The 23,821-nt window shown below is 35.3% G+C and overlaps 1 protein-coding gene across 2 annotated transcripts in view; it reads left to right on the plus strand.

The window, feature by feature from the left end:
* Positions 1 to 23,821, plus strand: part of Efr3a (EFR3 homolog A) — an 84,739-nt gene that overhangs the window by 57,358 nt on the left and 3,560 nt on the right. For both annotated transcript variants that reach the window (XM_042699913.1, XM_042699914.1), the window contains 13 exons: positions 2,062 to 2,223; positions 3,148 to 3,262; positions 4,990 to 5,041; positions 7,258 to 7,430; positions 7,831 to 7,906; positions 9,484 to 9,645; positions 10,520 to 10,651; positions 11,523 to 11,590; positions 13,029 to 13,156; positions 16,134 to 16,225; positions 19,591 to 19,639; positions 20,939 to 21,042; positions 21,460 to 21,509. In XM_042699913.1, the coding sequence (XP_042555847.1) occupies positions 2,062 to 2,223; positions 3,148 to 3,262; positions 4,990 to 5,041; positions 7,258 to 7,430; positions 7,831 to 7,906; positions 9,484 to 9,645; positions 10,520 to 10,651; positions 11,523 to 11,590; positions 13,029 to 13,156; positions 16,134 to 16,225; positions 19,591 to 19,639; positions 20,939 to 21,042; positions 21,460 to 21,509 (1,363 nt within the window). The remainder of the gene's footprint in view (positions 1 to 2,061; positions 2,224 to 3,147; positions 3,263 to 4,989; positions 5,042 to 7,257; positions 7,431 to 7,830; positions 7,907 to 9,483; positions 9,646 to 10,519; positions 10,652 to 11,522; positions 11,591 to 13,028; positions 13,157 to 16,133; positions 16,226 to 19,590; positions 19,640 to 20,938; positions 21,043 to 21,459; positions 21,510 to 23,821) is intronic.

The raw sequence follows: 23,821 nt of genomic DNA on the forward strand, positions 1-23,821 counted from the left end.
GTATGTATACATAGTTTTGCATGTGCTATGATTTCTCTTGAGATTTTGGGTTTGTGTCATTATTCTCAGGGTTATTTAGTGCATAGATAAGCATTTTTCTCAATCAGTCTCTTTTCCTTCTATTTGGACAGTGGTTTTTAAATATAATTTATCTACTGAGCATTGGCAGAAGACAGAGTTAAAAATAGTACTGATTAAACATTCCTAATCCAAAAATCTGTAGTCTGAAATGCTTCAGAACCTGAAACTAGTTTTAGTGCTGACATGATGCCACAAGTAAAATTCTGCAACCAACATCATGTGATATTAATAGTCAAAATGTAGGAGCATTTAAAAGCTAATGTAAATTTCTCTTCAGCCTATGTGTAACATGTGTATGTGAAGGACAAACGAATTTTATGTTCAGACTATGGACACATCCCTAAAATAGCTCATTATATGGATTATGTAGATATGTCTGTGTACATTCAAACCACATATACACACACACCTATAAGCATCCCCACCCACATGCACATATTCCAAAATCTAAAACACTTCTGGTGACAGGTTTACTGAACCTGTAGTTTACTTGTACTTAACTCTACGTACTATAAAGCAGACTTGATCACATATCATGAGAAAACCAGGGCTCCAAGAAGGGAAATAAAATGGATAGCATCATCAAAATCTTATATGACCTATTTGTAGATTGTGTAGTGTTGGAAAGAAGTCAGAGAAATGGTATGAAGTTAAAATTGCAAATGTATTTTCGACCAAGTCCTATAATTCATTGACCATCTTAAAGACTTACTATAGTCTTATCAGAGATGCATTATAGCTGATGCCAATGGTTCACACCTGTAATCTTTGCTACTTAGGAGAGTAAGACCTGAGGATTACAGTTTGAAACGAGCCCAGGCAGTAAACCACCAAAAAGCTAGAAGTGGTACTGCTGCTCAAGTGATAGATTACTAGCTTTGAGCAAAAAAGCTCAAGGACAGTATCTGAGTTCAAGCCCCAGGACCAGCATCAGAAAGACAGAGGGAAGGGAGAAGGGAGGGAGGAAAGGAGGAAGGGCAAGGAGGAGAGAGAAGATACATTGTAACCCCACTGTCTGTACAAGGGAAAGACCTTGTGCTCATTTAGTAGGACTTGAGAACTGTATAGTCAGGAATGAAGAGAACATGTTAAGAGCCAAGATGTTTTATCTGTATATTATTTCTTTAGAAAGGTCTGTAATAGCAATATGGAACTATTTTTGTTTAAAATCAAAATGAAAAGAGATATTCTAATGCTCTTCAGTGTTAAATAATGATGGGCACTTGTCTACAGACATTTCATTATCATAATTTATCTTTAAAAATAAAAGTAAGCTTTTGATTGGCAAGTTATTTGAAATCTGAAGTGATAATGTTTTGAAGCCCCATACTTCAATGTCTGTTGTGTGTTAGGCATTGTGTGCTAGGCTCTGTACATTTGAAAAAATACTTAACCATGGCTCCCTTTCTTGGGACGTTTCTAATTGAGAATAAAGGCCAGAAATGAAACCCCTAGATGAAGTAATAGAAACATGTGAAGGCAGAGAATAAATCAGTTGATGTGAAGTGAATCTGATAGGCTGATTAGTTTCTGTCCCATCACTAAGAGAATTCTTCATTTAATTTAGTAAGTTATACAGTATTTTTTTGTGTAACTGTGGGATACTATAATTTGTGTGGATTCTGATCCAACAATCAAATATAATCTCAGTATACATTGTTTTGATTTTTACAGATTAGATAGGTAAGTGTGCGCATACACATTTTTATATGTTTATAGCATAGTCAGACAGGGAATTGCTTATAGATACCTAGTAAATGTTTGCTGGTATAACTAAAGTACCTTGTTGATTAAATACTTCACATTACAAAATAAATTTCATAAATTACTATGCATTTTTGATACTTAGAAATATATACTTAGAAATAAATAAATAAATACTTAGAAATAAATAACGAAAAAAGCCATTGGGAAGTCAGATTGCTTTCATATATGCTCATTATTGGGAAAGTGTATCTGCTCACAGCCAATCCTTGACAGGGCCCACAGTGCTGGAAGTCTTCAATACCTTACTCAAACACCTGCGTCTTAGTGTTGAATTTGAAGCCAGTGATTCACACAGGGGATCTGTAGGCAGTGTCACCTTAAGTTCCAAAGACAATGATGAGAAGATTGTGCAGAATGCTATCATCCAAACAATAGGTGAGTATTTCACCATTCACACTTACCATATTCAACAGTGATGAAAAAGTTCTCACATAAAGTACCATTGCCAAACAGGGATGATAGCTTGGACTTGTAAAAATTGTATACTTGGACAAAGAATACCCTCCCTGTTCTTTACCTAGTTTAATAATGACATACCATCTTACACAACTGCTTTTTTTTTATTTGCCCTTCTCCTCTCTCTCTAGTTCCTCTCTTTGTACATACACGTGTGCATGAGTATTTATGTTGTGCAAATAGGAGCAATATATATATATACTACTCAAGCTGTATTTTTAGCAGTCTTTACATATTTCCATTTTGTAAGCTGATCCAATATATGGTGAACCTGCTTCTGTGGTGATTCTTACATTTACTTCATTTTATATGAATTTTTTGTGATATTTTGCATATCAAATCAGCTAATCTTATTTTCACAGAATTAAATTGCTTCAGTGACTTCTAATCAACACAATATTATGATATCACTTTAGGACATTTCATTTATTGTTTAAATATCTTACTATGAAATGTGTATATATAGCACACTCAAGTAATATTTTTGTAATGTAACACATCAGAGTAACATGAGAATTAAAACATGAGAGCAAATAAATGCAGTAAGATTTCACCGAGTAAGATTTCAATGTTTGTTTTTGGTGATACCGCTATTTGAACTCAGTATAATTACTGACCACTGAACAAGAATTTAGACTCACAATATAAAGGAAAGGTTTCATAAGAATACTAATAATATATCTAGGTTTTTATCTACAGTACATATCTTGTACCTGATTTTTGAACAGGAGAAAATAAGGGCACCTTTAGTATTATATATAATGTGAACAGGATCATTGTTTAATAGCATTTTACAATTTTGGTTCAAAATATAAATTAAGATTTATCTTAATATTTTTGTAGGATTTTTTGGAAGTAACCTACCAGATTATCAGAGGTCAGAAATCATGATGTTCATTATGGGCAAAGTACCTGTATTTGGAACATCTACTCATACTTTGGATATCAGCCAACTAGGGTATGTTTTTAGATATAAATGTGAATTTACTCTTACATTAAAGTTAATATTAAATTAGTTAAATGTTGAGTTTTATTTAATCTTAGTTATAAAAGCTCAGTGAAAATCAATAATTTTTACATGGTATGAAAGATATTGCTAAGTAATTGAACCAACATTTGCATTCTTTTAGAACTATTTTTCAGCTTATCATAAATTCTCAAAAGTTTCATGACTTTATTAATCAAGTAAAGATTTGTTCAGCCTGGACATTATGTGTATACATATATAAAGGACTAAGCTTCAAGTTTCCGTAAAATTTTTAGAAATTAATGTCAGAATATCATGAATGCTATTTTATTACTATAATTATAGAAACAAAAGTAATTGTGAAGGTCATCTATTCTTTCCCCAGTGTGTGTGTGTATAATTTTTTTTTTTTTTTTGGTCGATTATGGGGCTTGGACTCTGGGCCTGAGCACGTCCCTGAGCTCTTCAAGAGCTTATAGCTAGTGCTCTACCACTTCTGCCCTAACATCACTTCTGGTTTTCTGGTGGTTAGTCGGAGGTAAGAATCTCATGGACTTTGCTGCCTGAGCTGGCTTTCAACTGCGATCCTCAGATATCAGTCTCCTGAGTATCTAGGATTACAGGCGGGTGAGCCACTGGTGCCCAGCTTCTCCTATATTTTATAGATTTGATTTGGTGTGACATGCTTAAGATTTATTTATGACATTTGTTTTGCTAATTTATTAAGAAATATACAATTATTATGTGCTCATAATATTTGTTAAATATTTGAGATGGAAATGCTAACTACCTTAATTTTGATTGTTACACATTGTGTACATGTATTAAATTTTTACACAGTGCCAAATAAATATGTACAATTAAAGTAACAATTTAAATATTAATAATTTAATATGTATAATATTAATAATTGGAAAAAATACTGTAATTGTAGTGGATGAATAGTTCTTTAACATGTATCATTAAATGAGTAAGAGCAGACGGTTCAAAGAATGGGAAAGGGTTAGTAGTGGTAAGAAGAATAAATAAAACAACAAAGTACAATTTTGCTTTAAAATTACGTAATTTGAATTATGAAGTAGAGGGTAATCATGCATTACCTGTATATGGCATGCCGTGATCAGCCACGGTACCTAACATTTTTATCTCCTTGGACTTTTATAAAAGTGTTTTGATTAACACCAAATAGTTGTACATACTTAGGCTGTATATAGTAAAATACTTCAGTACCAATTTTGGTTGCTTAATTTTATACTCGTATAGTTTAATTTTCATTTCATCATTATCTATATTGTCTGATGTCTTTGAGACAATAACTTAATTTTTTTATTCAGACTTGTTTCTTTTACATTTAACTGTTTTAAGTCTTTTTTTTTTTTGTCGGTCATGGGGCCTGAACTCTGGGCCTGGGCGCTGTCCCTGAGCCCTTCAGCTCAAGGCTAGCGCCCTACCACTTGAGCCACAGAACCACATGTTTTTTTTTCTGCTTATGTGGTGCTGAGGAATTGAACCCAGGGCCAGGGCCTCATGAATGGGAGGCAAGCACTCTATCACTGAGCCACCTTCCCAGCCCAATTTCACCTTATTTTTTAAAGTAAGCCATCACTTATAAAATCTATTTAGCCAATAATAAACTTTCAAAATCAAGAAAAATATTGTAAGTAAAGTTCTGTGAATGCTCATTGCTATTAATATTACTACTGTTTTTTACATTTTAGAGATTTGGGAACTAGGAGGATCCAAATAATGTTGCTGAGATCTTTGCTTATGGTAAGGACTTTAATGCAGGTGAAGCAGACAAGAATCTTTAAATATATTGAAAAAATCAAAGGAATAACTTCACATCGTCAGCTTGCTATCTTATTCAGTTAAGAAATTATAGCTAGTTGTTTTTCCAGTGTATACACTCAACTCTTAATGATTTTTTTTGTTATGCTGTATGTTTTCTTATTTGTTCCTTAACTTACCTACATGTTTGTACTTCATTATGATGAAATGTTCAGAAAACAGAAATTTTATTTTAGAATTGGAAATATGAGGGCTCAGAAACAGTAAATAGGAGTTGAGGAGGTTCACTAGAATCACTGAGCTTAAAGAATAGAACTTAGACTAATTTTTCTACATATTATGTCATGTTCTTTTACATACTGTTCAAATAATGCCTTGTTAAGAAAGTATTTCATAAAAATGAAAATTTACCACTGTAATTTTGGCTATAGAAAGCTACAAAGGAGGGCTGGGAAGTTGGCTCAGTGGTAGAGCGCTTGCCTTGCATGCCTGAGGCCCTGGGTTCAATTCCTCAGCACCACATAAGCAAAAAGAAAAAAAGCCGGAAGTGGCGCTGTGGCTCAAGTGGTAGAACACTAGCCTTGAGCTGAAGAGCTGAGGGACAGCGCTCAGGCCCAGAGTTCAGGCCCCACAACTGGACCTCCCAAAAAAAAAAAAGAAAGCTACAAAGGAAAGAAAGACATACCCAAACCGAAAGGAAAGGCATACCAGATACTGAGCCTTGATTGGTTCATGGTTATTATGTTCATCTTCAATTTACCTACCTGGCATAATGTTAAAGAAAAGTAAGGGTGAGTTGTTTGAAATGTGTGCTCTTTCAGAATTAATAACTTTCAGATTTATTCTACAGCTCTTCCTTGTATTTGATCTCATTTTTTTTTTTTTTTTTGGGTCCGGTCGTGGGGCCTGAACTCTGGGCCTGGGCGCCATCCCTCAGCTCTTCAGCTCAAGGCTAGCGCTCTACCACTTGAGCCATAGCGCCACTTCCGGCTTTTTTCTTTTTGCTTATGTGGTGCTGGGGAATCGAACCCAGGGCCTCAGGCATGCAAGGCAAGCGCTCTACCACTGAGCCAACTTCCCAGACCCTTGATCTCATTTTTTAAAAACAGTATCTTATACTTGAGTATAAGTGCAGAGAAATAGCCTTTTTGGTTTCATTTTTAGAGTTTCTGCTACTCGTCATGTGGTAGTTGTGAACCTAATACACGAAGATTTGTACAGCCTTTCCCAGGTGTTAGGTGCCTTTTCATTTGTGTCATGTTTGTGAACTCATTACCTGCTCTGAGAATATCAACATCACGTTTTAAATTTCCTTTAAATTTTCTCAAAAATTAGACTTTCCCACATTTAGAACTTCACTTTGAAGTTAATTTTGTATGTGGTATGAGGCATGAATATTTTTCCCCCCTGGGTAACAATTGTTCTACGCATTTTTCTGCTTAAAAAAAAATCACCTCTAGCTCACAGGTTGTCCAAATGTGCTTTACAATCCTGAAAACAAGTTGAAATTCCTCACCCAAAATGCCATTTGGCTCTAAATCTTGACTTCCTTTAAACAGATTCCATATGTGAATTGTGCATCACATCCTAACTAGACTATAGTATGATGTCTGTATACACCATTTAAAATGATAAATAGCTTTCCTGAAAAGCTTTAAATTCAGATGAAACTGAGGCAGTCATGCTATCAAATCAAGTAACTAATACACTACAGTTTTCAAAATGAAAATATATTGCTGTTAAACTACTACATACCTGAGAATGATAGTTTTCAAATTAAAATTTATCACTTGCAAGATCGACCAATATCTTTTGCCACATAATCTCTTTGTATCTTCTTCCTCCTGGCTGCTTATCACATGTATTCTTAACCTATCTGAGCCTCAGTTTCTCTTTATAAAATTGGGGTAAACTAGTAGCTTCCTTATAGGTAGGTCTGTGGTGAAGACAAAGTAGATACTTAGTACTTAGAATTCTGTGTAGCTCATAATAAATGTGAACTATTTTCATTCTTGGATTTTTTTGTTTTTGAAAATTCAATAAAGTCATCACCCTACAAATATCCTTTATATATTTCCTCTGGCTGATGTCCATTCTTTCTTTTGATTTAAATGTATAGACTTATAAAATAATGTGAGGATTTTACCAAGGACTCTATGCAACTTTTTTTATTTTTTTATTTTCCTCCCTGTATCCAGGTAACCTCTGGATACAAAGCCAAGACAATTGTGACTGCACTGCCAGGGTCTTTTCTGGACCCTCTGTTATCCCCGTCTCTCATGGAAGATTATGAACTGCGGCAGTTAGTCTTGGAAGTAATGCACAACCTCATGGACCGCCATGACAACAGGGCAAAGCTTCGAGGCATCAGGTAGCATGTCATCATGAAATGGGCTTCATGATAACCTTCTCAGGTTAAGTCAGGGTGTTTAAATATTGTGAGGTTTTCAGTCTGGGGTTTTTAGATTTTATTTATTTGATATTGAAGCAGTGCATTAAAAGTAAAAAATATTGGACTGTCACTTAATGTCCTCTGCTGAGAGCTTATCTGCCTAGTAATAATTATGTGGATTTTTAGTTTTAGTTTTGCTTTAAACTTTAGAATGGCTCTGAGAGTCAAGATCATGTAGTTTTTACTAAAGGTGATAATTCAATAGTTCATAGAAGCATATTAAGAATGTTCATAAAAATAAGAGAGAAGCAAGTTTAAAAGGCAAGGTATTTGAATAAAATGTGCCGTTGATTAAAAATGATACATTGATTGTTTCTAGAATAATACCAGATGTAGCTGATCTGAAAATAAAAAGAGAAAAAATTTGTAGGCAAGACACAAGTTTCATGAAAAAGGTAAGGGAATATCCTAAGAAACAAATGAATGATGTGGCGATAGTCACTTGAATGTTAGTTGTTATACTCATGGGCGATCTTAAAGTGATTCTATAGGACTTAGAATTGGAAGACCTTGTGCTGCCAGCTTTACCTCCCCTACCCTCCCACAGTGGTCCTGACAGTGGCCTGAGCCTGTGTTTAACTTGGACCCTAGCCTGCTGCATGCTATAGCCCCAGAATTCTTCTTTTAAGTAAAATGTCTTCCTGAAATTCCTACAGTGGTATTGGTGCTATCAGTTTGTCACCAATTACTCCTCTCTTGTAGACAAATATTTGCAGTTTCCTGAACATAGTGGCATGTGTATTATGTTGTGTTTTTCCATTCCTCTGAGTCCATGTAAAAGTAATTTCAAGTAATAGAAGGTACATTCTTTAAATTCACTACTTCATGAAATCATTACACACTATTGTTTTAGCACATATTGCCAAATTTATTTTTATTTACCTGGTAGAGTGGGTATGTGAATTACTTAGTGGACCTGAACTCTAAACTCATAACAATTGTTGTAATGTTTGTTAATGATGATCAGTAACCTAAAGGTCTTCTTAGGCTTGAAAGGACCTGACACATAAGACCTTTCTTTCCTACCAAAGTATAGAACTGTTTGAAAGACAGACAAACTGGATTCAGAAAGGTAGATACCTGAATACTAAATTCAGACATGAAGTGCTCTGATAGAAGAGCATAGCTTCATATCTGGAGCCAAAACAACAACAAACAAGAACCAAATGTTCACTACATGGTGTCAGAATTATGAGAAATGTAGTTGTAGCATATAGTCGGTCACTAAGGCCCCACTGGAGGTCATTACTACACAGTGACTCAAGATAGCAAATATGCTCTTATTTCTGTTAGCTCTCATTTGGAATGCTTTGGTTAGGCTTTTACATGCATTACAAATTAATATTCGTTAGCTAATACTCCATTACATAGCATGTGTAGGCCTGCTGAGGGGCAGACCTTCTTGAAAGTCCCTGTGGGAGTAGAAGGACCTATGACCTCATCCATTGAATAAGCTTGAGACCTGCCTTTGAAACTTCGGAAGTGTTGTAGCGCCTGCCCATGCTCGTCCTGACATGCTCCCAAACAGCAGTGCAGGATTATTCCCAGATAAGAAAATCACATGTCCCCATCAAAAAAGTATTTTTCATTATTGTCAACACTGTGTCTTAGAACTGTCTCTCAGGATTCTACTATCCAATTTATTTTTTTCCCCTCAGACCAATCCATAGTCTTGCTTTTGTTTTCTCAAATTATAATAAAACATTCTTATTATTTACACTGGAAATATTGTGTATATACTATTTTTCTTGTTTTAACTCTACTCATACTCTATTTTTAACTCTACTCATAACTCTACTCTTAGTTTGTAGGCCAGCCTATTTGTTGATGTTAATAATGAAATACAATTTGACAGTCAGATTATCTTGTTTCTCTTTCATGATACATTATGAAGTAACATAACTACTTTTTAGAAAGTTGTGAAATATGCCCTTATTGCATTTTAAGCAGAGTTAATTTTTTGTCTATTCAGAATGGCCAACAGCTATATCGGCACATATATTTGGGGTGTAAAGAAGAAGACAATGTTCAAAAAAACTATGAACTACTATATACTTCTCTTGCTCTTATAACTATTGAATTAGCCAATGAAGAGGTAGTTATTGACCTTATCCGATTGGCCATTGCTTTACAGGTATGCTTTTATAACCTTTTTATTCTTTCCTTTTAATGAAGCATACTTACTGTCTAAAGAATTGTTGCATTTATTTAAGAACAAGAATTTCAGTTTGAGATCTAGTTGTACTCAAGATGCTGGTCACATTCATGTTGATAAGTGCATATTGTGTACTAAATATCATTCAAGGTTAATAATTGTAGGGCTGAAAATAAGCCTCAAGTGAAAGAGTACCTGCCTGTCAAACTCAAGGCAGAATTTGAAGCCCAGTACTGAAAAAAAAAAGAAAAGGGAAAAAAATTCTATGTCACATGGCTAGTTGTATTGCATGTTACAGAATAAAAAGAGAACATAGGATGACATTTCTATCTCTGTCAATATCTCTGTGTTGTGATGTGTTTTTGTGTATGAGAGACAGTGAACAGGAATGACTTTCCTAAGAAAGAGCCATTTAAGTTCTGTGATTCAACTATGGTTGATGAGCATTGATTCTTCTAAAGAATAACTTCTGAAGCCAGGCGCCAGTGGCTCATGCCTGTAATCCTAGCTACTCAGGAGGCTGAGCTCTGAGGATCATGGTTCAAAGCCAGCCTAGGCAGGAAAGACTGAGAATCTTATCACCAGTAAACCACCAGAAAGCCGGAAGTGGCGCTGTAGCTCAAGTGGTGGGGTGCACACACCCGCCCAGACCCAGAGTTCAGGCCCCATGACTGACAACACACACACACACACACACACACACACACACACGCCCCATGACTGACACACACACACTCAGGCCCCATGACTGACAACACACACACACACCCAGAGTTCAAGCCCCACAACCAACAACAACAACAAAAAAGAAGAAATCTGTATCTATTGGGTATGTGTTTCTTTTTTATTAAAGGACAGCGCGATTATCAATGAGGATAATTTGCCCATGTTCCATCGGTGTGGAATTATGGCACTGGTTGCCGCGTATCTCAACTTTGTAAGTCAGATGATAGCTGTTCCTGCATTTTGCCAGCACATTAGCAAGGTAATGCGTTACAAAAAATCCTTAAAATTTGTTTCCAAAAATGGCTAATTTTTTTCCAGAATGATTATTTTTAATTTTGATAATTATATGTCAAATTATAAATACAATTCCATAAAAATATAAGGTGACTAAATTGAGATTGTAGCTGTTAGTACCTTAAAGATCATTAGGATATGTTTTGTTCTTCTGTATCATTTCTTCTTTACTTTTGTCTGTTGAGCCATTATTATAATCTTATTATCTACATTTCCATAAGTTGTGCTACTTTTTATTATTTTGTAATAGTAGATCTGAGGTAGATCTCAAAGTTGGATTAGTGTGTCTCTTAGAATATTGTCATCTTTTAATTTTGTTTTTTTTTCAACAATAACTCATGTACTTGCATGATTTTATGTTTCAGAATACCTAACTTACTTGGCAGCACAAGGCCTCTATTAAACACATTTGTCAAAAATAATCATTTTTATGAAACTAAAAGCACATATTCAGTCTTTATTAAAATACAGAATCTTACGTATTCAGTCTTTATTAAAATATAGAATCTTAAGTACATTCGGGGAAATAAAATTCATCAAAGAAGCATTTGAGAAAATAGGCAGTGCCTATAGTCAGAGACACAAATATGTGCAGAGTGCCTCTGTTTAAAATTTTTTTAAGTGTATCTGCTTTTTAATACTTGATATTTTAAAATAATGTAAAAACAAATGAACTATGCATCTGGGCTCTTAACTTGAATCCTAAAATAAACTGTGATGGTATTGCATATATGTTTAAGGATTGTTTTCTGGTTTCTTCAATTGATTACCAGTTTTATTGCAGGGTCCTAATAGTTTTTGATTTCTCTTTTATTTGGTGTTTGTATTTTTTTCAGGTTATTGAAATTAGAACTATGGAAGCTCCTTATTTTCTCCCAGAGCATATTTTCAGAGATAAGTGCATGTAAGTTAACTCTTCACATTTTAAGGCTGCCTAGAGAAAACAGCAATGATTATAGAAAACAAATTATTGTTGTATGTATACACATACAGTGATACTTTGTCATAATCATTTTCTCATTTTTCTGTCATTCTTTTTCCCTTAATAAAGAAGGGAGATGTATAACAAGTATTTTGTATATTATAAATGTAGACTCCTACATACAAGGAGGCACTATCGAAAACAAATGAAAAAAATCTCATTTTTAAAATATGAATATCTCTTTAGTGTTTTTTTTTTGTCTGTTCTCAATGAGCACTCCATTTCAAAAATAAAATTTTATCACATTAAAAACTTTCAGTAATAGCCGGGTTCCAGTGGCTCATTCCTATAATCCTAGCTACTCAGGAGGCTGAGATCTGAGGATCACGGTTCAAAGCCAGTCCAGGCAGGAAAGTCTGTGAGAGTCTTTTTTTTTTTTTTTTTGTCGGTTGTGGGGCTTGAACTCTGGGCCTGATGTCCCTCAGCTCTTCAGCTCAAGGCGAGTACTCTACCACTTGAGCTACAGCGCCACTTCCGGTTTTCTGGTGGTTTATTGGACATATGAGTCTCACATACTTTCCTGCCCGGGCCGGCTTTGAACTGCGATCCTCATATCTCAGCCTCCTGAGTAGTTAGGATGACAGGCGTGAGCCACTCTGTGAGACTCTTATCTCCAATAAACCACTAGAAAACTGGAAGTGGCGCTGTGGCTCAAGTGGTAGAGCTCTCGCCTTGAGCTGAAGAGCCACAGGAACAGTGCCCAAGCCAGAGTTCAAGCCCCATGACCTACAAAAAAAAACAAAACAAAAAAACTTTCAGTAATAGAGATTAATACTCATAAAACTGAGTGACAAAGATAAAGGAAAGAAAATTGATATATTATACTTTATATTCTTCCTTGCTTTCCAAAAAGCAATTGTGTGAATAATAGTACTCCCATATTTAACTCAAACTTTTGGCTCTGGAAACAATGCCATGCTGAGTCCAGCAGCATTACATAGGAAGGTGAGCCTGCTGTGGCTGAATAAGCACTCTGAAGCTTACTGGTGATGGGCTTTTTGTGAACGATCAGTGAACTGCAATTTTGCTTTTCCCTCTCAGTAGATTTTTACTTAGCACAAAAATTAAGACTGAACTTTATTTGTTCATCCTTTAATATTTATATATCAGAAGAGTAATACAAGGTTGAATTAATTAGTAAAATATTGCTGGGAGAAAAATCATAGCATATTTAATACATAGGACAATAGCCATATGTTTTTTAAAGAACTCAGTTTACTCCCTTAAAATACACTGCTTTTGCATTAACTACAGTTTATGTTTGTGTTTAGGATATCGAGGTTCTGAACCTAGAATTTTTTGCTTACTTGTTTTTGCTTAGGAATTAATATTAGATGACTTGTTTTTATCAACCCAACAGGCTTCCAAAGTCTTTAGAAAAGCATGACAAAAATTTGTACTTTCTGACCAACAAGATTGCAGAGTCCCTAGGTGGAAGTGGATATAGTGTTGAGAAACTCTCAGTACCCTATGTACCGCAAGTAACAGGTAAGAGGAAGGGTTGCAGCTCTGACATTTGTGACTGATTTAGATTTGGTTCCAAATTCACTATCTTACATGGTAGTGAAAATTGAGTATGTGTCATTACTATAGCAAAGCCTTTTTAAACTGTTTTAAACAATTTGAATTCTTAAGTTTTTGCTTTTGAAAACCTTGTTTCTAAGTCTAAGTGTAAGCAAAAGATGTTCTTACAGGTTTTTATTTAGTATTTCAGTCATGTTATTATGCCTATTACTGTCTTTTAAACAAAGAAGAAAAATTAAATCTTTTTTCATTAAACCATAGTATCCTTATAGAAGTTCTTTATTAAGTAATGTATAGAAATTGTTTAATAAATGGCTTGTGATTATTGAGTTTAATTTAGGAAACTTTTCTCATTTGAAAGAATTTATTAAAAATGAGATATATTCATGATAGGAATACTTTTATTTCTGCTAACTATGTAGTTCTATTCTTTCCATTGACTAAAAATAGTTCTGTTGAGTTAGAATGTAACTCTACATGGTGTCTTAGATTCAGTTTTTTTTGTATTGTCAGTTCATGATTATATTAAATGTGCTAGAAGAACTAGATTTTCCTTTGGAGTACATCTGTGCTGTAATGGAACTGTTGGATTCCAGTTAATTTAGACTACTCAAAAAAGTAGTATACTTTTTGCAAGTAGCGGTCTTTCAATGACATAGATCCAAAACATACACATTCTTACATTATTTGCATTATAGTCTATCAGGTGGCCACAGATACTTTTGCATTTTCCTTAAAATGTTATAACAGATCCTGTTCTCACAAATTCTTTCAAAATAAAATGAGTAGGCCAAGTAGACATCCATAGACATCCATATAGACATATAGACATCCATAGTCTAGCGGGAGAATCACAGGTTTGGGGCCAGCATGAACTACATAGCAAGTCTGTGGTCGCCCCGCACTGCTGCCTACGGCAACCTGTATCCAAAACATAAAACATAAAATTAGTACCACTTTTTAATTAAAGGTTGTTTTTAAGACTTTACATTTTCTTATACTTTGGATTTAGCTCTTTTTCCTTCAGGCAAAAAGCCTCATAAGCACAGGCACAAGTACAAAGGTAAATTGAGCCATTAGTGTAGATGACCTTTTCCCTTGCCTTGCGTCAGTAAATGTGCTTTTTAGAAAATGGAGCCCGTGGCTGTATATTTTATATAGTTGTAAATTTAGTTTAGTTATTAATTTGCTGTTCCTTCCTTTTAGCTGTATTTCCTTTTTCCCTCTTGCATTAGTTCCTCATTTGTAGTGAATGTTTGTAGACATTTTTTAAAACAAGTGTTTTTACTTCTCAGTTCCTTCCACTCTAGAAAAGACATTATTCTCTTTCCTAATGCTTCTATCTTTTTTAGTACTATAAAGGGAGGAGATATATTAGTAAAAAAGATTGAAAATTACCCTAAGATGAAGGTTAAGGTTAAAAAAGGTCAAGATTTTGAATAGTTGCACACTCTTTCAAAGAAAGTGTGTAAATAAAGATGGTTTATTAGAAAATGTTAGAATTGGCATTAGGATATGCCAAAGAGAATTGATGAATTGAAATCAGACAGAGAAAAAGAAACGCTGGATTTACACTGGTCAGTCTTCCATGTGTCTGTAGATTACATCCAAGGTGCCAGCTGCAACTCTGAGACCAAAAATGTGATTTAGGTAACTTTAGATTTCTTTTAGGGATGATCACTAGTTGTTTGGCAGACCTGAGATTTAAACTCAGGGCTTGTCTGTTAGGCAGGTGGACAGACCACTTCCAGCCTTCTTTTAGGGATGGAGGAGGAAACATGAGCTCTGCAGTTCTGAGAGGGCAGTGGAAAGCAGGCGACATGTGAACTTAGGGGAGGAGGCATTATTACTATCTTCCAGAACTGGTGTTAGCATCTGAATGAACAGACACCTGATTTGAAGCTTCCTAGATCCTTCTTTAGAAGTAGCCATTTCTAAATGCCAGTAGACACTTGAAAATGTCAGTCAGCCTTTAATCTACTATATTTTTGGGATGTACAGGATAGCTTTCTTTCTGATGTAATTAGGATTGGTAGGCGGTCTCAGCATCTTTTCTTTATCACACTTTACTATTTGTATAATTGTGCTTGTTTTCTGTCTTCCTGCTTTACTAAACCGTATGACGTTGTGGACTGGTGCTCCCGAGTTGGTCCTGTCAGTGTAACACCTAACATAGTCTCTGGTCACTTAATGTGGGTCTGTTGAATATGGCAGACTGAAGTAGAAAAGGATAGTAAAGAAAGTATGCAGAGATATTTGTAAAGAGCAAATCACATTTCCATGGTGTGGTTAAGCAGAAAGGGGGTTAGGAATGCTAGAGTGATTAGGAAGAGAGAAGGAAGTTGGGGTGGGATTATCTTCTTCAAAGGGTTCAGGCGAGGCCAACAAGTTTGTAAAAACAGCCCGGAGGTGAAGAGAAATTTTTCTCTTCAGGTGATCAAATTACAAAGGAAAAAACAAAACAAAAAAAAACCAACAAAAAAACATTGGAGAGAATGACCTAAATTGTAGAGAGTTAACTATTTACCAAACCAGCAGATTCTTTTAATTCACAGATTCACTGTAAACACTGTATACACTGGTTCTCAAACTATGATCCTAGAACAGCTACTGTTTTGTAAAAAAAAAAAAAAAATCTAGATGTGAGCCAATTCTGTCAATTTTCAATTAAGCTAAGCATATTTAGTTCTGATTATGTATCCTTTTTGTGTTGTTATCATGAACCCAAACATTTCTCTCTCTCTACATATACTATATGTATGTGTATATATGTATATATATGCATGTATTTATATATATATATATATATATATATATATATATATATATAAAAGGATTACGTTAACTTTCTGAAATTTTTTTAGGGTCCGAAATAAGAGTATAAATGAAAATCAGTTAACATTTGACTAACAAATAATGGAGAAAACCTTTTTTATTTTAGATGAAGATCGTCTTTCTAGAAGGAAAAGTATTGTGGATACTGTATCAATTCAAGTGGATATTTTATCTAACAGCATTCCTTCTGATGATGTGGTAAGTTCTGGAAGTTTAGGCTGCACTACTGTCCTAAGATTGACATCCCTTAAAAGAAACTTTTGCCCTCCACACTAACAAACAGGGACAACTACAGCTCTACTTTTGTTATGTTTAATCCCCAAAGCAACTGCATTGTTAGAAGATACCAAATCTAACTAGGTATAATGGAACTCATTTCAGCAGTCTGGAAAGATACATAAATTTAATACTGTATATTATTAGGTTTTTACATTTTATTTCAATATAATAAAAGTTTTTCATAAGTAATGCCATACAAGCCTGTTAGTAAACTGCTAAACTCTCTAGAGCCTTTATTTTTAATTCAAGAAGCATGAATTACAGTAGTGTGTGGAATCAAATATCTACTCCCTTTAGAAAGCATCAAACTTTCCCTGTTCAGATCAATTTATCATCTTGAGTAGTAGATGTGATGGATGTATCTCAGGCTGTGCTAGAGAACTATTAAAGATCTCTGACTGTCTGCAACACTCTGTATGCTTAGTGTTTTCCTATGTAATAGAGCACCAAAGTTTACTTTTCAAAGTTACAAATGAGAAAAGCAACAGGCAATCAGGTTTTATCCCACACAAATCACCACTGAATTTTTTGATAGCCAAATAAAAGTGCTGAAATGCTAGTCTGTAAGTTACCTTTCTCCTGTGAATTATCCATTGTTTGCCTTCTGTATACTTCATTATTTCTCTTTGGAAAGAGCCACACTAAAGAAAGGAAAGGAAGTTGGCTGAACACATCTTCTCTCAGCCTTCGTTTACCCCACCCCTCCCAAACCCTACCAATTCTTTCATTTTCAGAAATTAAGATTATTCAGTGGTCAAGAAACAACCATCTAACTTCTATCCTCTATGCCATTCAACTTCCCATTAATAATTTCTGTTAAGTTTTTTTGAGCACTGGGAATAGTTAAGTATTAACTAGTTTAGCTAGGAGGTTAACATTAGGTAGTTAAGAATTCATTTTAAAAATTAGGACATTAAGTCTGGTTAAAGTTTTTTTTTGTTTTTCTCAGTCCAGTCGTGGGGCCTGCACTCTGGGCCTAGGCACTGTCCCTCAGCTCTTCAGCTCAAGGCTAGTGCTCAACCACTTTAGCCACAGCGCCACTTCCGGCTTTTTTCTTTTTGCTTATGTGGTACTAGGAATCGAACTAAGGGCCTCATGCATGCAAGGCAAACGCTCTACCACTGAGCCACCTTCCCAGTCTCCTCTGGTTAAAGTTTTTTGTCTACTTAACCTTAATTCACCTCTTTCTTCAAAGGCACTTTAATTTCAGTTCTTGCTAACAAAGAAGTTATTTGCTAGTTCTATCACAAAATGATTAAGAAATTGCTATTACCTTTTGAATGAAGAAATTTATTTAAAGCTTCCATTTATAGACTTTTCTATAGTGCTTCATTACACTGGTATTTTTCCATTTTCCTTTTGCTAACTGTTTTTATGTCTTCCAAAAATTTGTACCTATCATTTGAGCCCATTGCATAAAATGAACCAAAAAAGGATTTATATGACTTAATGTAAGGGTAAGATGGGTGTTTAAAATTTTTATTTTGTGAGATGTGAATTTCATGTTAAAGTCCATTAGTGATGCATTTATTAGCTCTCCGAAGATTTTGTTTCCCATTTGCTATCAATCTTAACTAAAATATATCTCACATTGAACATCTGAAAAATACAGTATATTGTCACATTTATTCAAGCATGTTTGAGTTTCAAACTCAGTAGCTATTGTTAAATATGCTTTTTTTATTTCAGAGATGATTGTTCAAATTCCAGACAGTAGAACAAAATTACTCTCTAGGTGAAAACTAATTTTATTGCATGGGCAGGAGCAATTTACATCAGGTAGTTATTGACCAGTTACTAGTAAGTACTTACAAGTTAAAGTTAATGGAATTAAGAGTATGGCTTCCTAACTTTTCCCATGTTTTTTTTCCTTCACTACAGTTATTTTTCAAAAGTCCAAAGCTATTAGCCAAGTCTGAGAACAAGTTTTCTCATTAAAATGTTAGATTGTTTCTAGGTATAAGTAAGTGACCAGCCAGAACCTAATCTTATAAGTCTGCTCCAAATATCTAGAACAAAGCAACTGAAGATTCCCAAGTTTAATCTGACCTCAACTAGAATGTGAACCTTCAGTAGAAAAACTGAGGTAGTGGAACTCTTGCTGCTGATTTCCAGCTATAAAGCCTTTGTATTGCAGAGAGGCTAAGGTGCAAAGCATGAAGTCTTTTGCTTTCATGGTGTTGTTGCCTTAGACTTAGCAAAAAAAAAAAAAAGCTTATGAGCTAAAATTAGGGATGACCAAAGTCTCAGGCATGTGCTTTCATGTATTGTTTCTTAAGTTTTAGTCAGAGATACTATGGTGACTGGATATATTATTTTTTCTAAAAATGTTCTGGTGCCACAGAAGGTATTATTGTCTTTTATCACAAAAAGTATCATTAGCTGTTTTTAAAATCTTAAAAAATAAAGCAGCTATCTTTTACATATCTCAAAGTAAGAGATAATTTGAGCCAGGTGCTGTTGGATTACACTTGTAAACCTAGCTCCTTGGGAGGCTGAGGTTGTTGAGAGTTAGTGAAGAGCAGGACACAGAGGCACACATTTCTTATCCTAACTACAGTAGGAAGACTAGCATATAGTGCCAGAATGGCAGAAAGCAAGACATTATCTCAAACATAACACAGAAAATAAGGTTGTAGATATTGCTCAGCAATTACAATGCTGTGTAGCAAGCGTAAGAACCAAAGTTGAAAACACAGTACCCAGGGGTGGGAAGAAAAAGATACTGAGAAATAAAATTAAAGGGTATTTACAGAAAATAAAAACCTTAGGAGATGGAATGTGCTTATTTTAACAATGGACACCTCTGATTTCTTACTTTGAAACCTTTCAAAATCTTAGATATTTTGTGTTTGATTAGAAAGCTAAATGTTGTGTGAAAATCATAAAGGCTATAGAATATTAGCTAGATTGGATTGTGTAATAATCTCAGCTTTTGCTGTTTCAAAGCATTGTGTACCTATATAGTACTATTCAGTGAGTGGGCTTCAAATCTCATTGCATGTAGCCATACTGTAGTATGTTCTGTCTCTAAGAGTAAGTTGAGTTTTGCGGCCAGGCTGATTCCACCACTGTAAGGATATGTCCATACACTTGTTTGGGGAACATTGCAGTAGGCCATGGTTGACAGCCTAAGAAAAAGCAGAGAGTATTTGTTGTTTGGAGTATAATCACAAAGATGATGAATGTAATTGTGAATATTCTTAGCTGTAACTAGGTAAAGCTCTTGACATTTCTTAGCTACTTTGTTTAAAATTATTTATGCTTAAAATTATTTTCTCTAGGTTAGTAACACGGAAGAAATCACCTTTGAGGCACTGAAGAAAGCGATTGGTGAGACATGCTTTCTCTTCTTTCTCCTAAGGTGTACCTCTTCCTTAATTTCCTTACCAAGGCATATATAAAAAACCATATATCATTTATTTTTAGTCTGTTGAAGTCGTCCTGTCTCATCATTACTGTTCTTAAGGTAGTTTGGGCAGAGTTATGCCTTTTAAACAGAATTGTATCAAAATGATACAGTTGTAATTTTAAATAATTTCACAAATTTTCTTAGGATCTTAAGTAAAAAAAAAAAAAAATCTGTCTTAAAGTTGTAGAAGAGGCTAGACAGTATGGTTCCAAATGAACCCATTCAATTTTAGTTACTCCACTCAAGATTCAGGTAAGAAAATATTTAGTGTTTTCTATGTGCAGGATGATGTAGAACCATTCTTTTTTTTTTTTGTCAGTCGTGGGGCTTGAACTCTGGGCCTGGGCACTGTCCCTCAGCTCTTGAGCTCAAGGCGAGCGCTCTACCACTTGAGCTACAGCACCACTTCTGGTTTTCTGGTGGTTTATTGGAGATAGGAGTCTCACACTCTCTCCTGCCCGGGCTGGCTTTGAACCACGATCCTCAGATCTCAGCCTCCTGAGTAGCTAGGATTACAGGCGTGAGCCACCAGCGCCCGGCTTGTAGAACCATTCTTAAGAAAAGACCTAACTGTTGTGTAAAGTCTAGGAAGTTGCTGCTCTCTCCTATTATATCTTGACAAAAGTATTCTATGAAAGAGGATCTTAGGCTGTGACATTTTTCTATTTTCATATGCGGGGGATAAGTATCTTGTCTTTCGTGTTTTTTCCTTATAAAGTACACCTTTAAATCTTACATATTTTCCGTTTATAAAATTTTATTTTAAACTGGGTTCAAAGTGAACTGTGATCCTCAGATCTCAGCCTCCTGAGTAGCTAGGATTACAGGTCTGAGCCACCGGTGCCCAGCTAAAAAAAAATTTTATAAAATAATATATATATATATATATATATATTTTATAAGAGCTTTAATGTTGGGGCTGGGAAGGTGGCTCAGTGGTAGAGTGCTTGCCTTGCATGCATGAGGCCCTGGGTTCAATTCCTAAGCACCACATAAGTGAAAAGAAAAAAGCCGGAAGTGGTGCTGCGGCTCAAGTGGTAGAGCGTTAATCTTGAGCTGAAGACCTGAGGGACAGCGTCCAGGCCCCACGACTGGACCCCCCCCCCCCAAAAAAAAAAAAAAAGAAAAGAAAAAAGAGCTTTAATGTTTATATAACATTCACTCTTACAGTCATTCTGTTTCATGAAATTTTTAATGGGTCTTTGTAAACACTTATGTAGACACCAATGGAATGGAAGAACAGGAAAAGGAAAAGAGACGACTTGTAATAGAGAAGTTCCAGAAAGCACCATTTGAAGAAATAGCAGCACAGTGTGAATCCAAAGTAAGTGAGCAGAGGGAGAGGAGGTGGAGGGGGCTGGGTTCTGTGGGACTCCTCGTGATCTGTTACAAGCCTGGGGAGTACAGGGAAGTATATCAGACCAGGACTGGACACAGAAGGCATGGAATGAAGCCAAAATAATTCTTGATTTGGCAAGGCTGATGGGAATGACAGATCAAAGATTAGATATTTATAATGGTTGTGGCTTTGATACTTTTTTTTTCCAGTAGTTTTTAGTAGTGGGATTAGAAAAGGGAACAAAAAAAAGAGGAATCCTACATTAAATTAATTACAATAGGGACAGATCAAACCAAAACATTAAAGCAGCAGTAAAGCATTAGCTTAATAGTTAAGTAGTATGTGTTTCTTAGGTATTTTGAAGATAATAAAAGGTTTCTTAACCTTTTTTCAACTTCACAGGCAAATTTGCTTCATGATAGACTTGCTCAGATCTTGGAACTCACCATACGGTAAGGATTTTGTTACCAGAATAGTAATACCACAACTGCACCAAAATAGAAATGTGTAGCCCTCTATGAAGGTGGCTGGTTGCGTTGGAGTAACTGCTTTTCATTGAGGTTGAATTCAATGCTAGGTGAGCCTTAGTCTTCATAGTCATTCTGTTTAACAGGTGGAGCCTGATGGTGCTTCTTGTCCAGTTCTCTCCTAGCTTTTCTAGCTTCCTCTGAGACATTCATTCTGTTATGCTGATACTCAGAGGACTTCTGAGTGACCAGGAAGACACCCATTCTAGTACCTTTCACCAGGAAGCTGTTTGCTTTGAATCACTGCAGTTTGCTGTGATTCTTTCCAGGGCAGTCACAATGCACCTTGTGCAGATAGCACACTCGAATCATTGGCTTCCCTTGAGCACTCCTACATCGTGGCCATGAGTCCTTTGTGAGTTACTAGGCTCTAGAACATAATGGTGTCTAACATATTTTATCTTTTAATGCAGCCCATAAAAAAGGAAAGGCATTTTCTAGATTCACTGCAGAGAAAAAGCTTCCACATGGTCTTAGGTTAATCAGTGAAGTCTGTGTTGCTTCTGCCTTTTGTCTTACAATTCAGAATGCTGGTGACTATTCTAGTCTGCTTGGTTTTTTGTCTTTTTGAGATAGATCTCACTGTCATCCATTCTGGCCTGGACTTGAGACCCTGCTTTAGTGGGACTCAGACATGTTTCACCTGCCTGATACATTTGATTTTTTTATGTCACCTTTTTTCTCTTTCCATATGTAAGTTGCATTAGTGTTACATTTTAAGCTAGGTAATTCCCCACTATTCCTACCACTCTTACTAAGAAGAGAATTATTTAAGTTCAGAACTCATTTACTACATTCCCAGAATTTCAGAGAATTGGACTAATTTTGTTTTCAGAGTAAGTTGCTAAACAAGGGGTTTTATTTCTAAGTTGTATTTTAATTGTAATATCAAATATCGGCTGCATACTTGTTCTTACATTGCATGCTTTATATCATCTATTTCTTTTTTTCTTTTTTTTTTTTTTTTTTTGTCAGTTGTGGGGCTTGAACTCTCAGCCTGAGCACTGTCCCTAAGCTCTTCAGCTCAAGGCTAGCGCTCTACCACTTGAGCTACAGCACCACTTCTGGTTTTCTGGTGGTTTATTGGAGATAAGAGTTTCACGGACTTTTCTGCCTGGGCTGGCTTTGAACAACGATCCTCAGATCTCAGCCTCCTGAGTAGCTAGGATGACAGGCGTGAGCCACCGGCCCCTGGCTTTATCACTTATATCTGCTGGTTCTCATCACATCCCTGAAAGCTAGGGAGATGCTCTTCTTCCTTATCCAGGAGTAAACCCAAGAGTTTAGAGAATTAAAGTAACAGCTTTAGTTGTACAGCTACTGAGTGGCCAAATCAAATTTTAAATCCATGACTCATGTTATTCCCTGTTCATTTTCCACTGTATTCACTGTCATTTTGTTTCAGAGAGTAATTGTACAGACAAATTTTTACATTCTTTCTGTGCAAATATCAAAACATAACTCAAGTAAACCAAAATTTAGAAATGATAAGGGAGATTTGTATACTGTAAGTCAACTTGAGTGGCTATTCATAGAGTACAGAAAGTTCTCTTGTGACCCTAACCAGCTTTAACCCACTGGAGCACACCCATGCATGCATCTGTGTGCAGCTAACAGGGTCTTCTCCCTGTTACTGAAGGTTAATGACGCTTGCTCTTGAACGTCTTTGGATGATGAAAGTATTCAGAGTGTTGTGATCTGACTAACTTGTATGCACACATCTGTCAATGCATGTTAAACAGTGCAGCTAAGATTTCTGTATTTCACTTAGTGAAACCTATCCCCAACATTAAATATTGAAATAATTGTTAACAGAACTTAACATGTCAGGAAAATATAGCAGAACTAGCTGAATAACTTGAGAAGTTTTTAATTAAAATAATTACAGTTATTAAATTTTCATATTAATAAAACTGTAACAATAATATATTAAGTAAAAAAAACCTTTGTAGGCCTTACAGAGTAACTATTAATCTCTTCATTTATACTTTAGAATATTTATGTAAATGAAAACTTATGCCTACTTCTAGAAAGTAATACAGTAAAGGTGTCAGTTCTCTGCAGATTAAACTAGCTTTAGTCAGTGTTCACACAGTGTATTATTTCTTTGTATTTGAACAAATGGTGCAGAGGGCAGTGTAGAAGAATCCACATGCAAGAGCGTCAAGGAGGGTGTTCTGCATATTAGAAAACCATGGTAGATGTTTGTCCTTTGAACAAATAAGTAGAATAGAGGA

The sequence above is a fragment of the Dipodomys spectabilis genome, unplaced genomic scaffold, assembly GCF_019054845.1.
Source record: "Dipodomys spectabilis isolate Male_0828 unplaced genomic scaffold, ASM1905484v1 ptg000264l, whole genome shotgun sequence".
Lineage (NCBI taxonomy): Eukaryota > Metazoa > Chordata > Mammalia > Rodentia > Heteromyidae > Dipodomys > Dipodomys spectabilis.